The 20,745-nt window shown below is 45.0% G+C and overlaps 1 protein-coding gene across 1 annotated transcript in view; it reads left to right on the plus strand.

The window, feature by feature from the left end:
- The first annotated feature begins 2,340 nt into the window (after positions 1 to 2,340).
- The window catches only part of LOC147438708 (F-box/kelch-repeat protein At1g51550-like), a 115,280-nt gene continuing 96,875 nt past the window's right edge, over positions 2,341 to 20,745 (plus strand). The window contains exon 1 of the mRNA XM_086484709.1: positions 2,341 to 3,053. Within this exon, the coding sequence (XP_086340835.1) occupies positions 2,609 to 3,053 (445 nt within the window). The 5' untranslated portion in view covers positions 2,341 to 2,608. The remainder of the gene's footprint in view (positions 3,054 to 20,745) is intronic.

Genomic DNA, 20,745 nt, shown 5'->3' on the forward strand with positions numbered 1-20,745 from the left:
ATTGCTTTATAGGGCAAAGAGTAGACTTGGCCTATAGCTCTACCTTGCAACACACAGAGAGAGAGAGAGAGAGAGAGAGAGAGAGAGAGAGAGAGGAGAGAGAGAGGATCTTCTGTAACTGCAATCACATATGGTAGCGATATTTTTATTACAAGCATCATTGCAAGGAATGTTGAAAAGGAGCATCTTACAATAGCTTCTAAAAGCCTATAAAATGTGTACAACATTTGATAGGCACCATGCTTATATCACTCCTTGCACTTCAAAGCAGCATCTTAAAATATATTCTAAATGCCTTAAAAATGTGTACAACATTTGATAGGCACCACGTCTATAGTAGAGCGAACAAATGCGAGAGGGCAACATAGATAGATCGCATGATTGCCCGTGACAAGGTCGCGAGATTAATGCTATTTCGCGATGCACGCCGTAAAAGTGCGCAGCCATGGGGTGATGCTGTCGGAGGAGGTGGGGCCCCGGACAAGTAAGCGTAACCTTTTGCGCCAATCGTGTCCCCGCAAGTGTTTTTACTTGGTGAGCCGAAGGCCCTCTTTGCAATATCTGAACGCAAAAGCCACCATGTGGCATTACATTTATTTATTTATTTATTTAAAACGATGCGCTGCTTTGCTCTGCGCTGCTGTGAAAAGCTCTTCGCTACCAGTAGAATTGCCAGCTTTTATTTAGCACCTGCGTAGCCAGAAAGAATCGCCTGCTTTATTCATTCGGCTATGCGGCCGTTGAGGGGCATGTTCCCTTCTTGGGAGCGGTCCTTACTAAGCGGATGAGATGATCCCGATTGGCATGCAGAGCCGCATGCCGAGCCACATGAGCATCTCATGCAACACAAACAATCACTTGCAGAGGGTCGCCTATTACTATATGGTGACGATGATGGTGATGATGTTGAGCTTCAGCCGGCAATCACCGTTGGTTTGGAAAGATGGTTGAGGGCTTGCGCACTACCTTCACGACTTTGTGTATTTCTTTATGTTTATATAGCGAATGTAGCTAACTATCTGCTTGCATGGAGTGGAGGGCCGCAGCGAGGCTTGCATGAATTACATGAAGAGTGGGCTGCCTCGTGCATTTAAGAAGAAGGCCGCCATGGCATGAAGATGGAAGAGGGCTATTGCTTGAGCTGAGAGCCACTACAGAGGAAGGTCTCCATCTGGAAGGAAAAAGGCGTGAGAAGGAGGGTGAGAGTGTCATGAGTAGAGGGGGGACACAACCTCAGAGGGTGCCACAGGCTAATAGAGTGGAGGCAAGCGTTGTTGAGCATGCGGTCTCAACCTCCCATAAATGCTACTTGTTACTTGGTGAGCCCAGGGAACTTTTTTAAAGTAACGCCACCGTATTGAGCCACGTGGATGCTCTAGATCTCAATCCTGACCTCGCTCGAACAGGCTCTGTTCAACAAAAAAAGCAAGACTCCCCTACAAGAATACAATCAAAACACGGATCTCTTCACAACTCACAACACTGGATGTTTCGATGGCACAAGCACGACTCCAGCTCGGCAACACTGCAAGGTTCGTTATTTGCATCCAACTCCCCGTGACTATGCGTTTGCTTGGTGCAACACATAAACGCTACGGGGCAGGGCGGCATGGCTTTCGTTTCTTATAATTTTTGGAGAGACCACAGTGCCAACTCTCCACCAGACGTTTGTATGGCACTTCTGCATGACGTGCACTATATACTTTGCTTGAATCAAATATCGGCTTGTGGATTGGACAATTGAGAAGCACCAATACAACATTTCAGGTCAGTGAAGCACTTCATTTTTTGCTGCAGTTTATTGACGCAACTCTTTGCACACGTTTACTAGCCAATGCATGTGGTGTATTGTAATAGTCAATGCACAACTAGTGAATGCATGTGATGGATTGCAGTTACTAGCCAATGCATGTGGTGTACTGCAATAGTGAATGCGTAAGTAGTGAATGCATGTGATTTCTAATATCAATCTTTATTATTTGATGTACATAGCTTTGTATCCTTCCATTTACATAATAAGAATTTTAAAATTTACCTACTTCTCTTCAAAACTAAACTAACTCTCTCAAAAATGATTCCTATAATCTTTATTTATGGAAGCATTTAACTTTGTTTCCTCCCATAAATAAACATAATAGCATTTTTAAAATGTATATCCCTTCCAAACAATGCTCTCATTGCCAAATTACTCATGCTCTTGTTTCCTTCAATGCTAGATGCTAAATGTACATCCTTCTATATTCTATAGATGTTACATAGCGAGGCCCACCAAGGAAGACTAGTTCGGGATTTTTGAACTGCGCCTAGGCTAAGCCACCAATAATACTGCGCCACATCAAAAGGCCAAGGTAGAAGTCTCTCTCGTAATTTCTCTAGGAAGGAGTGAGAGGGAGCCTCAGAGAGGAGTCAGGACCATCATATTTACCCTTCCTGCTTTTACCATTCTGGGGCATCAGTTCTGCGCTAGATTGCGTAAACTAAATCCCTATTTTAGGGTAGGCTATGTGGGCATTTGGTTCTCAATAAATACACACTGAGTTTTGTCAGTGTAGTCTGTGCCTTACCAAGCATCGACGTTTTCGATGATTTAAAATCAACAGGGCTCTTGATGGATTGGTCATATTTTGGAGAAGCAGAGGAGGGCAGAAAAGCTGGTGAAGTGCAGGAAAGTGTTAAAGTGCATGAAGAACAGGACCTTGGAATTCATGCCTTGGGAGCTGACCAAGTGTTGGCCATATTGGAGCTTTTGCCAGTGCCATGTATACTTACCTTTGGCATGACATGCAGGAGATTCAGGGACCTTGCAAATACAGATGCACTTTGGTTACACATATGCCGGCGAGAGTGGGGAAGTAGTGCTGTGGATGCTTGGCCTTCCTTGGTTACCAGCCAAGATTTTCGTTGGAAAGACCTTCATATACAGATGCTCGCATTGGGTTCTATACGCTGGCACATGCTCCGTCAAGGGGATGTTGCTCCGGCTCCTCGTGCGTCCCATTCTATGGTAACCACATCAGAGAAAATTATCATTGTTGGAGGAGGTCATGACGGAGGTAAGATATTTTTTGACATCACTACTCTGTGTCTTTGTTAGGGTGCTTGTAGATGTGCGGTCATATATATATGTGGAATATTCTTTGGATTTTGTAAATATATGAGACTCGCATCATAGACTTGCAAATGTCAGGTAGCAATATTCTATTATGTGCTCACGTTCTTGCTTGAACTGGAAAGCACACCAAAACCAGTAAACAAGCCTTTTTTTTCTGCATAAAAAAGATCTCTTATTAGGATTCTTTCAACCGGCCGGCTACATCTCCCCTACGGAGGCTCTCATCTACCCTCAAAAGATTTGAAACATTGGGTACAAACCATAGACCAAGGCTACTGATCAAATCCCATCTGTAGTCTCTCTCTTGTGTCCAAACTGCTGCTGACAAAAATCAGGCATTGGGCATTGCTGAGCTTGAAGCCTCATCTCAAGGCTGCCATGCTGTGCCACAACACAATGCTGACCTTGAGCTGACAAACAATGTTGCGGCCCTCCACATGTACATCATATAATTGAGGCCATCAGTGAAGGATCTGGAGCCATATCTATTGTATTTGTTGGCCGTCCCATAGATAGTGTCTCTTGGTCTCCTGTGGGTGCTACAACCAGGGCAAATTGAGGGGTGCCCATTGTATGCTAGCCTGACCCCCATCGCTTTTTTCTCTCTTTGTGACTAGCCATTGAAAAGTAGTAATTCTACGAAACTTGTGGCTAGCCAGTTACGTGTAATAGGCTTGGACACCTAAGCGAGAAATCAATAGCGACACACAAACAGAAATTGCAATAATTGAACTTGAAGAGAGAGAGAGAGAGAGAGAGAGAGAGAGAGAGAGAGAGAGAGAGAGAGAGAGAGAGTTCCGCTTCAAGATGCACCGGCGCCAAAGATTGGCGCCTCTTTTGGTATTTCTTTCTTTATTGATGATTCGCTACATTCACGTGTGCACTTCACTTGCGCCACGTTGACAAGCTTTTGCTACAGTCTAGCGTCAGTCGTAGTCTAGCTTCGGGCCTAGCCTGGCACTTTGTGAGCCTCTAGTAGGACGTGCATGCCCATGCCGATCATAGTTGCATACCCTCTTTGGCACAATACAGTCAGTCAAGGTAGTTAGGTATGTAGTGTTCGGCACAAATCCGGTTCGTAAGGTACGTAGTACAGAATGGATTGAGTTTTTAGGTACGTAAAAATTCGTACTTTTTTTCACAAAGCCTAAAACTGAGAGTACTTCATATATTTATCTATGTATTCATCAAGACTTCTAATAAAGACTAGCAAATCAACAATAGACCATTGCAAATGCCAAAAACTAGAGTCCATGACTCTAACTGTAAGGTGCAGCGGAAGTGAATGTTGAACTTTGCTCAAGATGAGTGCTCCGAACTGTGCTCAAGGGTTCCTTTTACTTACGGAAGGGAGAGCCTTCCATTCCTTTAGTGAGAGAGTACAATGATAACAAACAAAATGAATGACACTGTGAATGAAGGTGCTGTGAGAGAGAGAGAGAGAGAGAGAGAGAGAGAGAGAGAGAGAGAAGAATACGACACCATACGGTTCTCAAACCCTCCTCCAAGGGCCCCCCTCTCTATGGCGAGAGAGGTCTATGCTATTGATTGCACGAATCTGGTACAATGGTCTAGATGCAATGAACTTGCCGACGATGTCGCGGACAATGACGACGAGGACGAGGATGGGCTGAAATCTGAAAACGCTAGGGATTGAAATGTGCAAATCTGCTAACTGCTGAATTCTGACACTTTGTCGGCGAGGACAGCGATGGGGACGATGCGACGACGATGTGCTGAAAACGCAGATGCTGAAATTGCGGACAGCAGGCTGAAATTGAAAACGTTGGCTGATCTGACGGTGCGGCGAGGATCTACTGCAGGTAGGTGAGATCTGCGAGGCTAGGGATTGGATCTGCGGTGCCCAAGTGCTGAAAAGTGAAAACGCTGATGCAATGGTTGATCTGGTGCCCGAAAACTGCAAAACGCTAGCAAGGTCTGCAATCAATTCTGCTGTTGGCTAGAAATGCTAGGCCTCCTGCCGGTCTTGCTGAGAAGGTGTACTGTAAGTTGGTGGACTTCTGTTGCCTCTTCTTCCAGATAATGCTAGCGCTAGGTTTCTTTTATAGAACTTAGCAAATTTTACCCTACCCAGTTTCTGTTAGGTGTAGCAGAATGAAATGTTTGCGCTTTGCTCACGATGAGTGCTGCAAACTGTGCTCAAGGTTCCTTTTGTTCTTATGGAAGGGAGAGCCTTCCGTTCTTAATGAGAGAATGCTATGATCACAAACAAAGTGAATGGACACTGTGCGTGCAAGTGTATGAGACTGAGAGATAGAGAGAAGAGAGATACGACACTAGAGACGTAAAACCCTCCTCCGAAGGCCCCACTCTCGTCGACGAGAGTGGTCTACTTATGATTGCACAAACTGGTACAAACTGAATGCATGTGATTGATGCAAGTCTAGGCTATGTTGACGACGACGACGGGGATGACGAGGCCGACACTAGGGCTGAAATCTGCAATCTTGTATCTGCTGTCCAAAAACGCTATGGGCTGAAATCTGCTGTTGCCGAAAAACGCTGATTTTGGGGGTGTTTTCTGATGGTTTTTGTCGTTGAAAATCTGCAGGTTTAGGGCTGAAAACTGAGGTTTCTTAAGGGCTGAAACTGATGGTCTTTCCGGGTTGAATTTGCTACTCTTTTAGGGCTGATCTTGATGGTTTTCCTACTGCTGAAATCGCTGCATGCTGTGGCTGAAAACGTTGCAATCTGCAAACGCTGTGACAATCCAAAAACGCTAAGGGGAGCTCTGCAAAAACGCTATTTGATGGGGTTCCTGTGGCGATGATGATGATGCAAAGATGCTAGGCTTAGGCTTGACTGTGGCGAGGACTGCTGATGCAAAACGCTAGGATCTGGGAGGTATGGCGATGACCACCTTGATGGAAACGCCAAGGTGTGGAGTCCTTTGCTTGCAGGGGAGACCACCAAGTTCTTGTTGAGAAGTTGCCTGCTGAGCTTAGCTCCTGTTGCCTCTTCTGCCATTTAGTGCTAGTCTATGTTTGCTTATATACAAACCTACTCAATTTGCCATACCTACATTTCAACAAAAGTCACTTAAAAATAATAAGTGAAAAATGTCAAAAATAGGGAAAATAGACTAAATGCACTGGAAAATTCCCCTGAAGGATTCTGATGGATTCTGATAGGAATGCTTATGATCATGTTGTGTGCAACCAGAGGATATGCATCTATACTAAGTGACTGGGCATGCACGGTCTACGAAGACTCACAAAAGTGCGAGATCACTTCTTGTTAGGTGCAGCGGAATGAATGTTGTATTTCTCAAGATTAGTGATCTTTATTGCTCAAGGTTCTTTTTAGTTCTTAGGGAAGGAGAGAGCCTTCCGTCTTGTGGAGAGTGCTATGATCACGAACAAAGTGAATGGATTGTGCGTGCAAGTGAATGAGACTGAGAGAAGGAGAGAGAAGAGATACGACACCCGAGAGGTTGTAAAACCTTCCTCCGAAGGCCCCACTCTCGTCGGCGAGAGTGGTCTACTTTGATTGCACAAAGATGTACAATGCGAATGCAATGGACTGATGCAATGGGACTATGCCGATGACGACGACGGCGATGACGACGACGACTCGATGGCCGAATCTGTGATCTTCTTTAGGCCGAAATTCTTGGACTGTTTCGGGGCTGAAATGACTGTTTTTCTTGTTGCTTTACTGGCTGAAAATGACTGTTGTGTCGGGGGCTTAGGGCTGAATAAAAACGTTGACCTTCTGCCCTGTTCTGGCTGCGTTTTTATGTCAATCTCTTATGCTGAAAATCGCTGGACAGCAGATCTACTTGAAGCTGAAAACGCTCCTCCTAGCGTTAGTGGTTTCTGATAGAAACGCTGAAATGTAGGGATAAAAACGCTAAGTGCTGAGGTGGTTTGGTCGCGGGAAAACTCCACGGATGGGGCTGATTTGCTGGGAATGAAAACGCCAATGAAGAGGGAAGCTTCAAGGCGATGGTTCTGCTGGGAATCCCCGCGAAGGAGGAGGTCCAAAAACGCTGGGGGGTTCTGGGGGGGGGGGTACTGCTGAGAAGTTGCCTGTTGACCGGGAAGCTCTTGCTGCCTCTTCTGCCAGAAAGTGCTAACTTGGGTTTGCTTATATATTAACGTAGCAAAATTGCCCTACCTACTTTTGTTGGAAAGTCACTTAAAAATAATAAGTGAAAATCCCAATAAATAGGAAAATAGGCTAAATGCATTGGAAAATTCCCCTAATTGATGCTAATGGATTCTGATGGGAATTCCGATGATCATGCTGTGTGCAACCGGAGGATATGCATCTATGCTAAGTGATTGGGCATGCACTGTCTACGAATAGACTCACAAAAGTGCCAGATCACTGCTAATCTAAACTGACTGAACCTTGCTGTGGTGTAGCTTGTCCACGGACACATAGGGTTGGGATGTGTCACGTGACATCCCCTCCTTTCAAAGTGAGTACTGGTACCGAACTGTATGGCGTCGAGGGAGATCGCCAACAGCATCCGGAATCCTGGAAGGGACTCTTCGCTGGCCCACTCTGAGGTGTGGGTTGTGAGGTACTTGAACTTCATAAAGGTCTGCAACGCTTGCTTCTTTGGGCCGCGCCGAAAGCGACACAAAGTCGTGTGAATCTCCTTTCTTGCATCAACTTCGTCTAGAGATCTGCTTCTTTCGTCTTCAATAATCTCCATGGTTGAAAATTCCTGAAACTATCTCCAACACAAAACCATGAACATACCTATTCCATGTAAAGTGAAGGAAAACAATCTTGTCTTCTCTAAAGACTGTGTATGCAATGTAGATGAACCTAGAGACGGAGTGACAAACTGTTCATCGAACACATGCAAACAATGAGGTCGAATCTTTTCTGTTTGACGGAAATCAATCAACTGTGGCAAATCACAATGGAAATGCCTATGCTTTGTGGTCATACTTTTATGTGTTCGTTCGGAAACTGTGTCATGCCAAGGAAGAGACATGGAATGCAACTTCCTGACATACATACTTTTCAACTTTTCACGACAAATCCGCATACATTCGTGCTCATCCATGAGAGAAACGTGCTCAACATACAATATGTCATGTCTAGTAAAAGGGATCACATAACGATGCTGACTAAAATACAGGAAACCTTCACGAATGAAACACTCGAACAATGCGTGCGTATCAATCATGCGAACACATAATACTTTCTGTGATGGTTCTTTGGACCAAGGCTCGAGAGCCAAGATCGCTTCTTCTTGAATGATCGAATCGTCTTGTGGGGGATCTGTGGACCTTGACTCGAAAGCCAAGATCGATTCTTGGTGATTGATCGAATCTGCAACGAGGTTAGCTTCGCTAGAAAAAGCATCCACTAACACCTCATCCTGGTGAACAATCACATCATCTTCATGCAATTCATCATGCTTGTGAGAAATCACATCTTGATCATGCAAATCATCATGCTTGTCATTGGCATCCAAATCATCATGCTTAGCAATATCATTCAAATCATTATGCTTATCTTTGTCATCCAAATCATCATGCTTGTCATTCAAATCATCATGCTTATCATGGTCAATCAAATCATCATCATGCTTCACACAATCATGCAAATCCTGTGTGTCATCATTTATGCTTTGGAGAAGAAGAGACTGAGACAGTCTCCTTTCCGTGATTCTGTGCAAAGTACGCCTGTACTTGAGAAAAAAGTTGCAAGAAGTCTTTGTTTCGTCGGTCGCTCTGTTCTTGTAGTGCTTTGGTCTCACGCGCTATGGCTGCCATTCTGTCTTGGTACTTACGCTCGATGGCTGCCATATTTTCTTTTCAGGCTTTTCTTTCTGCTTCTCTTTCTTGGTCCAACTCCTCCATAGGAGTTAGTGCAATCTTTGTCGTAGATGGAAAAGGGGGAGGGTCGGAAAAACCTCCTGGTGGGGAAAATTCTTCTTCGCCTCTCTCATGCTCATCACCTCCAAGCGAAGTATCCATTCCGCTTCGAGTGATGACCATTCTGAAATTGTAGGTTCTTGTGGGTTCTTGTGTTCTTAAGTCCACGAGGGACTTGGGTTCTGAAGTTCACGAGGAACTTGGGTTCTTGGGGGTCTTGAGGTTCTTGAGTCTTGAGGTTCTTGAGGTTCTTGAGGTTTTCTTTCGCTTGCAAATCGCGTTGGAGAAGGATCTTCTCTTCACCGAAGTTCTACCCTTTTCTGCGGGCGCACCCCTTGGCGGCCTTGCGCTCACACCAAGGTTGCTTTTTCCCACCTCACGTCGATTGGCCGGCCGCTAAGTGCACGGTCCGCTCTCAATGAGTGAAAAGAGACACAAGGGGAGGCTGGACAAGCCCTTCTTTCTTGGGATTCCTGTCACTCTTCAACAAAACACGATTAGGAATCGCCACGCCCAAGTAAACTTGGGTTCGTGCGATTGCAACAAGCAAAAAAAATTCTTGAGGTTCTTTCCTTGAGTAATGTAGAACACTTCCAAAGCTCTGATACCAATGTAAGGTGCAGCGGAATGAATGTTGTATTTCTCAAGATTAGTGATCTTTATTGCTCAAGGTTCTTTTTAGTTCTTAGGGAAGGAGAGAGCCTTCCGTCTTGTGGAGAGTGCTATGATCACGAACAAAGTGAATGGATTGTGCGTGCAAGTGAATGAGACTGAGAGAAGGAGAGAGAAGAGATACGACACCCGAGAGGTTGTAAGACCTTCCTCCGAAGGCCCCACTCTCGTCGGCGAGAGTGGTCTACTTTGATTGCACAAAGATGTACAATGCGAATGCAATGGACTGATGCAATGGGACTATGCCGATGACGACGACGGCGATGACGACGACGACTCGATGGACGAATCTGTGATCTTCTTTAGGCTGAAAACTTGGACTGTTTCAGGGCTGAAATGACTGTTTTTCTTGTTGCTTTACTAGCTGAAAATGACTGTTGTGTCGGGGGCTTAGGGCTGAATAAAAACGTTGACCTTCTGCCCTGTTCTGGCTGTGTTTTTATGTCAATCTCTTATGCTGAAAATCGCTGGACAGCAGATCTACTTGAAGCTGAAAACGCTGGTATGGCAGCCCTCCTAGCGTTAGTGGTTTATGATAGAAACGCTGAAATGCAGGGATAAAAACGCTAAGTGCTGAGGTGGTTTGGTCGCGGGAAAACTCCACGGATGGGGCTGATCTGCTGGGAATGAAAACGCCAATGAAGAGGGAAGCTTCAAGGCGATGGTTCTGCTGGGAATCCCCGCGAAGGAGGAGGTCCAAAAACGCTGGGGGGTTCTGGGGGGGGGGGTACTGCTGAGAAGTTGCCTGTTGACCGGGAAGCTCTTGCTGCCTCTTCTGCCAGAAAGTGCTAACTTGGGTTTGCTTATATATTAACTTAGCAAAATTGCCCTACCTACTTTTGTTGGAAAGTCACTTAAAAATAATAAGTGAAAATCCCAATAAATAGGAAAATAGGCTAAATGCACTGGAAAATTCCCCTAACTGATGCTAATGGATTCTGATGGGAATTCCGATGATCATGCTGTGTGCAACCGGAGGATAAGCATCTATGCTAAGTGACTGGGCATGCACGGTCTACGAATAGACTCACAAAAGTGCCAGATCACTGCTAATCTAAACTGATTGAACCCTGATGTGGTGTAGCTTGTCCACGGACACATAGGGTTGGGATGTGTCACGTGACACTTCTAATCTAAACTGACTGGACTGACTGAACCTTGATCATGCTGTAGCTTGTCCACGGACACATAGGGTTGATGTGTCACGTGACATCCCCTCCTTTTCAAAGTGAGGTACTGATACCGAACTGCATGGCGTCGAGGGAGATCGCCAATAGCATCTGGAATCCTGGAAGGGACTCGTCGCTGGCCCACTCTGATGTGTGGGTCGTGCGGTACTTGAACTTCATAAAGGTCTACAACGCTTGCTTCTTTGGGCCGTGCCGAAAGCGACACAAAGTCTTCTGAGTTTCCTTGAATGCTTTAACTTCGTCGAGAGTCATGCTTTTTCGTACTTCAAGAATCTCCATGGCTGAAAATTCCTGAAACCATTTCTAACACAAAACCATGAACATACCTATTCCATGTAAAGTGAGTGGAAAAAATATTATCGTCCTAATAGACTGTGCATGCAATGTCGATGAACAAATAGACAGAGTGCCAAACTGTTCACCACACACACGCAAACAATGAGATCGAATCTTTCTTTTCTGGTCTAAAGCAATCAACTGTGGCAATTCACAACAGAAATGCCCATGCTTGGTGCTCATACCTTCATGTGCTCTTTCTACAACTGTGTCATGCCAAGGAAGAGACATGGAATGTGACTTCCTTGAATGCATACTTTTCAGGTTTTCATGAGAAATCCACATACATCCGTGCTCATTCATGAGTGAAACGTGCTCAACGTACAATATATCATGCCTAGGAAAAGGAATCACATAAATACGTTGACTAAAATACAGGAAACGATCACGAACGAAACACTCGAACAATGCATGCGTATCAATCATGGGAACACATAATACTTCCTGTGAGGGTTTCTTGGACCTAGGCTCGAGTGTCACAAAGTGATGACGTGGCGGACAGCAGAAACCCTAATTTCTGCCAAAACCCTGAAAAAAACTTGCAAACCCTAATTTTTGCCACAAACCCTAATTTCCGGAAATCGCTAAGGTCAACCAAAAAAAATAAAAAATAAAAAAAAGAAAATATAGGGATAATTCTGAGCGACGCAAATCTCAGCTTTTGGCCAGAAAAGCATAATTGCTTTTTATTGCTCTCATTGAGAGAGAGAGAGAGAGATAGAGAGAGAGAGAGAGAGAGAGAGAGAGAGAGAGAGAGAGAGAGAGAGATAGAGAATTTGCTTTTGCTTTCAGAAACTCTCTATGAGAGAGGGAAAAGAGCTTTTGCTGTCAGGGCTTTTGATTTTGAAGCTTTTGGGGCTCTGGTTTTGGGCATCCCTTGTAACCTTTAAATAAGTGGTTAGGGCTTCACTTCTCAGAGCATCTGGACACAGAGCTTGAGAGTGAAACCCTAGCCACTCTCTTGTACTTTGATCTGATTAATATAAAAAGAAATACCGAAAGGGGCGCCAGTCTTTGGGGCCAATATCTCTAGGCACGGAACTCCGCCGGGCCAGTGTACATCTATTGTGATGTGTGACTTGTTTTGAAGTGGTTATTTGGTGCTGTCGCGGTTGATTCTTGAATTGGAGTGTGGTATCAGAGCACGACCGATTTCTATTCTACGGGAAATCCGATCCCCAATTTTTTTTCCGCGGCACCTATGGCTTCAGTCAATGATCAGTCGACTCCCTGTGCATCTGGAGATGCGGGCAGGGATCACAACGAAGATTCGGGCACGGAGTATGGCCCGCCTAGGCCTACTCAGGCGGAGCAGCAAGAGATGGAGCGTCGTCAATTGATTGGCGATGCAACAAAGATGATGCTCAATTTTGCCAAGGACCCGTAGATGGCAAAATATATGAACCAGACCTCTTTGGAAGAGGTACAGACGGAGTGGCAGAGAACCACAACACCACTCCCGAAACCCGCTCTCAAGAAACCTTCTGCCTCCAAGAAATATACGGAGAAGGAACTCGAGAACGTGGTTGATGCACGGATTGCTCAGCTTTTCGACGTGCAAAAGAAAGACAAAAAGCACGGCAAAAAGCAAAAGAAAGGCACTGCCTTCCCGGGATATTTGGGTCGTCGGTCGACATTCGACAAGGCAAAGAAACAGAAGAAGTGTGTCAAGTTTGAAGGCTTACCCAGTTCTTCTTCTTCTTCTGACAGTTCTTCTTGCTCTTCAGACTCGAGCAAAGAAGACAGAAAAAGCAAAAAGCGAAGCAAGAAACAAACCTTCGGAAAGGGCAAGAAAAAGGCAAAGAAGGCTACATCTCGCCCAGAGACTGACAGTTCTTTCTCGAAGATAAAAGCAAGAAAGTCCGAGAGTTTAAGGAAGGTGGCCACTCGATTAAGTTTGATACTTTTTCAGGATACTCAGATCTTCGAAGGCTTTGTCTTTTATACAGTAGTTTGACATTGCTTTTGCAGGAGGACGCTATTCAGAGTACTCCAAGATTTGGAGAGCTGCCTCTTACTTTAAGAGGAATGCTCGTACTTGGTGGTCCACGCTTCTTTTAAACAAGACTGCGCCTGTTAAATGGCTGAAATATAAGAAGCTTTTTATTTCTTCTTGGTTGACGCAAGAATATGAACGAGATATACGAGCTGCTTGGAACCATCTTCGGATGACCAAGAAAGATACAATCAATGCTTATTGTGAAAGATTCTGGAGCTCTTTTCTACCCGCCTCTTCATTCAAGAAGATCTCATTCAGAGAACAGATTGAGCGGTTTACCTTTGGTCTACCTACAGAGATCCGAGATCACTGCTTGGAACAGAAGTCAGCTTCTATTCAGGAGTTGATGAGTCATGCGAAGCGGGGCTTTGCCATTAACTCTGGCAATCTGACCTACCCACAGATGAGGCCATGACACAACGAGCCGAACAAACTTATGGGAATGAAAGTAGAAAGAAAAAGAGCCACCCAGAGAAAAAGGATGCACGACCCAAGCTTACTCCTGAGGAGAGAGCTCGCTTCATCAGAGAGGGGAAGTGCTTTGGATGCGGGAAACATGGACATATCTCCGCGAAGTGCCCTAGAAAGGCACAGAAAGAACAGAATGATAAAGGCGACGACAGGCCTGAGAGTTCAAGAGCAGCTGAGGAACGTGGGAGAAAAGGCAGATAGAAAAACAGAACTGGTACCACAGAGTGGATATCATCAGATCAGGATAGCGCCAGGAGATGTCTACAAGACAGCTTTTCGGACGACTTTTGGGTTATTTGAGTTTCTGGTGATGCCTTTTGGCTTAACCAATGCTCCTGCGACATTGAACCGGATGATGGACAGGATTTTTCGAGAGTGCAGGCTATTTGTTGGCACTTTCTTCGACGACATCATTGTTTTCTCCAAGAATGAGGCAGAACACAGAGATCATCTGCTTCAAGTCTCTCAGGCATTACGAGATCACACGTTAGTGATTAATGCAAAGAAAGTGAATTTTTCCTACTAGAGATACACTTTTTGGGACACATTGTGTCAGCAGCAAGAGTGGAAATGGACCCGGCCAAGATAGAGACTATCTGTGATTGGCCCGATTTGAGGAATGTCCATGAAGTTAGAAGCTTCTTGGGACTGTGTTCATACTACAGGCTTTTATACGAAAGTTTGCAGAGGTTGCTTCCCCTTTGCATATCTTGACACAGAAAGGAGTACCTTTCTCGTGGGGATCCACAGAGGTGACTGCCTTTCGGACCTTGAAAGAGAAATTGACTACAGGACCTGTTTGACTTTGCCGGACTTGCAGAAGTCATTTGAAGTATATTGTGATGCTTGGGGTCGTAGTCTGGGTGCGGTCTTGATGCAAGGTCATAGCTTATGAGAGCCGATTGTTCTCTAGGCCGGAGATGACAGCATAGATATATGAGAAAGAGATTTTGGCGGTTACCCATGCTCTTACTCAGTGGCGACATTACCTACTCGGAGCGGATTTTACTGTCTTTACAGACCATCAGAGTTTACGCTACTGCTTGTCACAGAAGCAGCTTTCAGAAAAGCAGATGCGGTGGGCGAACATCTTGTCACAGTTTCACTTCCAGATTGTCCACGTGCAGGGACAAAAGAATGTGGTGGCAGATGCTTTGTCTCGGAAGCCGTTGGTTCTGGCTATTTCCACAATACATTATAGGAGCTTCGAGGATATGGTCGATCAGTATGCCACAGACACAGATTTTACAGATATTTTCACACGGATACGGGATGGGGAGATAGTAGCTGGATACTCCCTTCGAGAAGGCTACTTGATGAAAAAAGACTATGTTGTGCGTTACACAACCGTTGAGGGCAAAGGTTATGACAGAATGCCATTGTCCACCTTTTACGGGTCACCGCGGCATTGCTACCACCATGAAGGGGGTAGAGAGATACTTCTTTTGGCCGAGACTCAAAAAGGATGTGGAAGAGTTTGTGCGCAGTTGCTTGGTATGCCAGAAGGTCCAGTTTGACAGGCATAAGGCACAGGGATTGTTACAGCCTTTACCCATACCCACCCACCCCTGGGAAAGTATTACAATGGATTTCATTTTTGATCTCCCAAGAACACAAAATGATCTCGATGATTTTCCGATTACATGGCACGTTTGTGACCTGTCTCCGACAGTGACCTCAGATTTATGAGTTTGTTTTGAAGGCAATTTTGGAGAACATTGACACGCAGTTGCAGTTCTCGTCATCGTTCCACTTGCAGACTGACGGGCAATTTGAGATTGCCAATTCAGTGGTTTTAGATTTATTGAAGTCTTGTATCTCAAATCAGAAGACTCAATGGGAAAAGAACTTACCTTTAATGGAATTAGCCTACAATAACAAGATACACTCTTCGACGGGGAAGACGCCATTTGAGATTGTTGAAAGTGCTGCGAAGGTTCCATCCTTCCTGAGCACGAAGGATTAGATATTTGAAGCGGATGAATATTCGCGAGATTTGGATACGGCTTTTGCCAAGGTTCGCGAGACTTTGCAGGAGTCTCAAGAACGATAGAAAAAGGCAGTGGATCGCCATCGTCGCGACTTGAAACTGAAGGAGGATGATTGGGTGCTCTTACTTTTGAGAAGGCACGCCTAAGAAAGAAAAAGGGAAAGGAGAGGCTTTTTTCAAAGCTTAGTATGCGATACTACGGACCTTTCCAAATCACTGAAAAGATAAATGATGTCTCCTATCGATTGAAACTGCCAGATACTTGGAGGATTCACAATGCATTGCATGTGAGTCTCTTGAAACCTGGTAAGGGTGATGTGCCTGATGATGGGGAGCTTGATGAGCAACCCGCAGTGGAAGAAAACGAGGAGACCCTTGTTCCTGAACAGATTTTGGCACATACGGATACAAAGAAAGGTAAAGTCCGAAGGCGGTTCTTGGTTAAGTTCAAGAACTTTCTTGCATTTGATGCGAAGTGGACGGAGGAGGAGGACCTAGCAGATACTCCTCGGATTGTGAAACTTTACCTCGATGTTTTGGTTTAGCATAGTCTACTCCAAACGGAACCTAGAAATTCAGCTTGGCCGAAGATCTGGTGCAGTGGGATGCACAAGAGGGGAGTTACCCCGCTCCTTTGTCAACAGATGCCTTGATTTCGATACTAAAGTGACTAATGTCTCTGTGAGCTTCAGGGATACTGAGAGCTGACAGTATTCTGCTGGATGACTTTATGAAATGGAATTCTTGATTATGATGCTGATTTGTTCTTGACTTCTTTTGAGTGTAGGAACTAATAGGCGAAATGACTGTAGCATTTTGGTCTACTTGATCTCGAATAGACATGGTTGCAATAGGGGTTAGTCAATCGGACATCGATGCGGTCCCGATTGGACCTAGATGTGATTGCTAGCTACATTGCCGATAAATCATGGTCTAAGATCCGAATGAATGTTGAATATCATATGTCCTGTGATGTCTGGTGATGTCCTGTGATGTCGTGTGATGTGACTGTCGATTTGTTACATGTGCTAGATGTGTGTCCCTAGTACGTAGGTACTAATAGTGAGTGTCTACTAAGACGGTTTATGGCTTTTGTCGGTTTTGCAGGCGTAATCGCGGTCGATTACAATGCTTTCAAGAGGGGGGTATGTCACAAAGTGATGACGTGGCGGACAACTGAAACCCTAATTTCTGCCAGAAACCCTAAAGAAAACCTGCAAACCCTAATTTTTGCCACAAACCCTAATTTCCGGAAATCGCGGAGGCCAACCAATTTTTTTTAATTTAAAAAAAGGATATTTTTGAGCGATGCAAATCTCAGATTTTGGCCAGAAAAGCATAATTGCTTTTTATTGCTCTCATTGAGAGAGAGAGAGAGAGAGAGAGAGAGAGAGAGAGAGAGAGAGAGAGAGAGAGAGAGAGAGAGAGAATTTGCTTTTGCTTTCAGAAACTCTCTGTGAGAGAGGGAAAAGAGCTTTTGCTCTTAGGGCTTTTGATTTTGAAGCTTTTGGGGCTCTGGTTTTGGGCATCCCTTGTAACCTTTAAATAAGTGGTGAGGTCTTCACTTCTCAGAGCATCTGGACGCAGAGTCTGAGAGTGAAACCCTAGCCACTCTCTCGTACTTTGATCTGATTAATATAAAAAGAAATACCGAAAGGGGCGCCAGTCTTTGGGGCCAATATCTCTAGGCACGGAACTCCGCCGGGCCAGTGTACATCTATTGTGATCTGTGACTTGTTTTGAAGTGGTTATTTGGTGCTGTCGCAGTTGATTCTTGAATTGGAGTATCCAAGTCTGGTACCTCGAGAGCCAAGATCGGTTCTTCTTGAGGGGGTTCTTTCTGAGGGGGTGCTTTGGACCTCGACTCGAGAGCCAAGATCGATCCTTCGTGATTGATCGAATCTGCAACAAGGTTACCTTAGCTAGAAAAAGCATCCACTAACACATCATCCTTGTGAACAATCACATCATCTTCATGCAACTCATCATGCTTGTGAGAAATCACATCTTGATCATGCAAATCATCATGCTTGTCATTGTCATCCAAATCATTGGCATCCAAATCATCATGCTCATCATTTTCAATCAACTCATCGTGCTTCTCATAATCATGCAAATCCTGTGTATCATGCTTGGGAGAAGAAAAGATTGAGAGAGTCTCCTTTTCCTGATTCTGTGCAAAGTGCGCCTACACTTGAGAAAAGATTCACAACATCTCTTTCATGTGTCGAGCATTGTGCTCGGTCGCCAAGTGCGCTTGCTCACGCTCACGCTCCAAGTCGGCCTTCCTTTGTGCTTCTCTTTCTGCTTTTCTTACTTTGGCTTCCAAGCGGGCTTGCTCGCTTGCACGGGCTATGACTGCCATTCTTTCTTGGTACTTACGCTCTATGGTTGCGATTCTTTCTTCGCTTTCTATCTTCCTGTCCATCATCCTCTTGTCGAAAGTCTCCATCGGAGTTAGTGCAATCCTTGTCGTAGATGGGGAAGGGTCAGAAAAACCTCCTGGTGGGAAAAATTCTTCTTCACCTCTCTCATGCTCATCACCTCCAAGCGAAGTATCCATTCCGCTTCGAGTGATGACCATTTTGAAGTCGTGGGTTCTTGTGGGTTCTTGTGGTCTTGGGTTCTTAAGTTCACGAGGAACTTGGGTCTTGGGTTCTTGAGGTTCTTGAGGTTTTCTTTCGCTTGCAAACCGCGTTTGATAAGGATCTTCTCTTCACCCAAGTTCTACTCCTTTCCGTGGGCGCACCCCTTGGCGGCCTTGCGCTCACACCAAGGTTGCTTTTTTCCACCTCTTGTCGATTGGCCGGTCGCTAAGTGCACTGTCCGCTCTCAATGAGAGAAAAGAGGCACAAGTGGAGGCTGGACAAGCCCTTCTTTACTGGGATTCCTGTCACTCTTCAAAAACACGATTAGGAATCGACACGCGCAAGCGAACTTGGGTTCATGCGACTGCAACAAGCAAAAAGAAAATTCTTGTGATTCTTGTGGTTCTTTCCTTGAGTGATACAAAACACTGCCAAAGCTCTGATACCAATGTTAAGTGCAGCGGAATGAAATGTTTGCGCTTTGCTCACGATGAGTGCTCTGAACTGTGCTCAAGGTTCCTTTTGTTCTTATGGAAGGGAGAGCCTTCCGTTCTTAATGAGAGGATGCTATGATCACAAACAAAGTGAATGGACATTGTGCGTGCAAGTGTATGAGACTGAGAGATAGAGAGAGAAGAGAGATACGACACCAGAGACGTAAAACCCTCCTCCGAAGGCCCCACTCTCGTCGGCGAGAGTGGTCTACTTATGATTGCACAAACTGGTACAAACTGAATGCATGTGACTGATGCAAGTCTGGGCTATGTTGACGACGACGACGGGGATGACGAGGCCGACACTAGGGCTGAAATCTGCAATCTTGTATCTGCTGTCCAAAAACGCTATGGGCTGAAATCTGCTGTTGCCGAAAAACGCTGATTTTGGGGCTGTTTTCTGATGGTCTTTGTCGCTGAAAATCTGCATAGGGCTGAAAATTGAGGTTTCTTAAGGGCTGAAACTGATGGTCTTTCCGGGCTGAATCTGCTACTCTTTTAGGGCGGATCTTGATGGTTTTCCTACTGCTGAAATCGCTGCATGTTGTGGCTGAAAACGCTGCAATCTGCAAACGTTGTGACAATCCAAACACGCTAAGGGGAGCTCTGCAAAAACGCTAGGGAAGCTCTTGCAAAAACGCTATCTGATGGGGTTCTTGTGGCGATGATGATGATGCAAAAACGCCAGGCTTAGGCTTGACTGCGGCGAGGACTGCTCATGCAAAACGCTAGGATCTGGGAGGTATGGCGATGACCACCTTGATAGAAACGCCAAGGTGCTGAGTCCTTTGCTTGGAGGGGAGACCACCAAGTTCTTGTTGAGAAGGTGCCTGCTGAGCTTAGCTCCTGTTGCCTCTTCTGCCATTTAGTGCTAGTCTATGTTTCCTTATATACAAACCTACTCAATTTGCCCTACCTACTTTTCAACAAAAGTCACTTAAAAATAATAAGTGAAAAATGTCAAAAATAGGGAACATAGGCTAAATGCACTGGAAAATTCCCCTGAAGGATTCTGATCGATTCTTATGGGAATGCTTATGATCATGCTGTGTGCAACCAGAGGATATGCATCTATACTAAGTGACTGGGCATGCACGGTCTACGAATAGACTCACAAAAGTGCCAGATCACTTCTAATCTAGACTGACTGGACTGACTGAACCCTTATCATGCTGTAGCTTGTCCACGGACAGATAGGGTTGATGTGTCACGTGACATCCCCTCCTTTTCAAAGTGAGGTACTGGTACCGAACTGTATGGCGTCGAGAGAGATCGCCAATAGCATCCGGAATCCTGGAAGGGACTCTTCGCTGGCCCACTCTGATGTGTGGGTCATGCGGTACTTGAACTTCATAAAGGTCTACAACGCTTGCTTCTTTGGGCCGTGCCGAAAGCGACACAAAGTCTTTTGAGTTTCCTTGAATGCTTCAACTTCGTCGAGAGTCATGCTTTTTCGTACTTCAAGAATCTCCATGGCTGAAAATTCCTGAAACCATTTCTAACACAAAACCATGAACATACCTATTCCATGTAAAGTGAGTGGAAAAAATATTATCGTCCTAATAGACTGTGCATGCAATGTCGATGAACAAATAGACAGTGCCAAACTGTTCACCACACACACGCAAACAATGAGATCGAATCTTTCTTTTCTGGTCTAAAGCAATCAACTGTGGCAATTCACAACAGAAATGCCCATGCTTGGTGCTCATACCTTCATGTGCTCTTTCTACAACTGTGTCATGCCAAGGAAGAGACATGGAATGTGACTTCCTTGAATGCATACTTTTCAGGTTTTCATGAGAAATCCGCATACATCCGTGCTCATTCATGAGTGAAACGTGCTCAACGTACAATATGTCATGCCTAGGAAAAGGGATCACATAAACACGTCGACTAAAATACAAGAAACGATCATGAATGAAACACTCGAACAATGCGTGCGTATCAATCATGCGAACACATAATACTTCCTGTGAGGGTTTCTTGGAGCTAGGCTCGAGAGCCAAGATCGGTTCTTCCTGAGGGG

The sequence above is a fragment of the Adiantum capillus-veneris genome, chromosome 16, assembly GCF_014529385.1.
Source record: "Adiantum capillus-veneris isolate H3 chromosome 16, ASM1452938v2, whole genome shotgun sequence".
In the NCBI taxonomy this organism is placed as follows: domain Eukaryota; kingdom Viridiplantae; phylum Streptophyta; class Polypodiopsida; order Polypodiales; family Pteridaceae; genus Adiantum; species Adiantum capillus-veneris.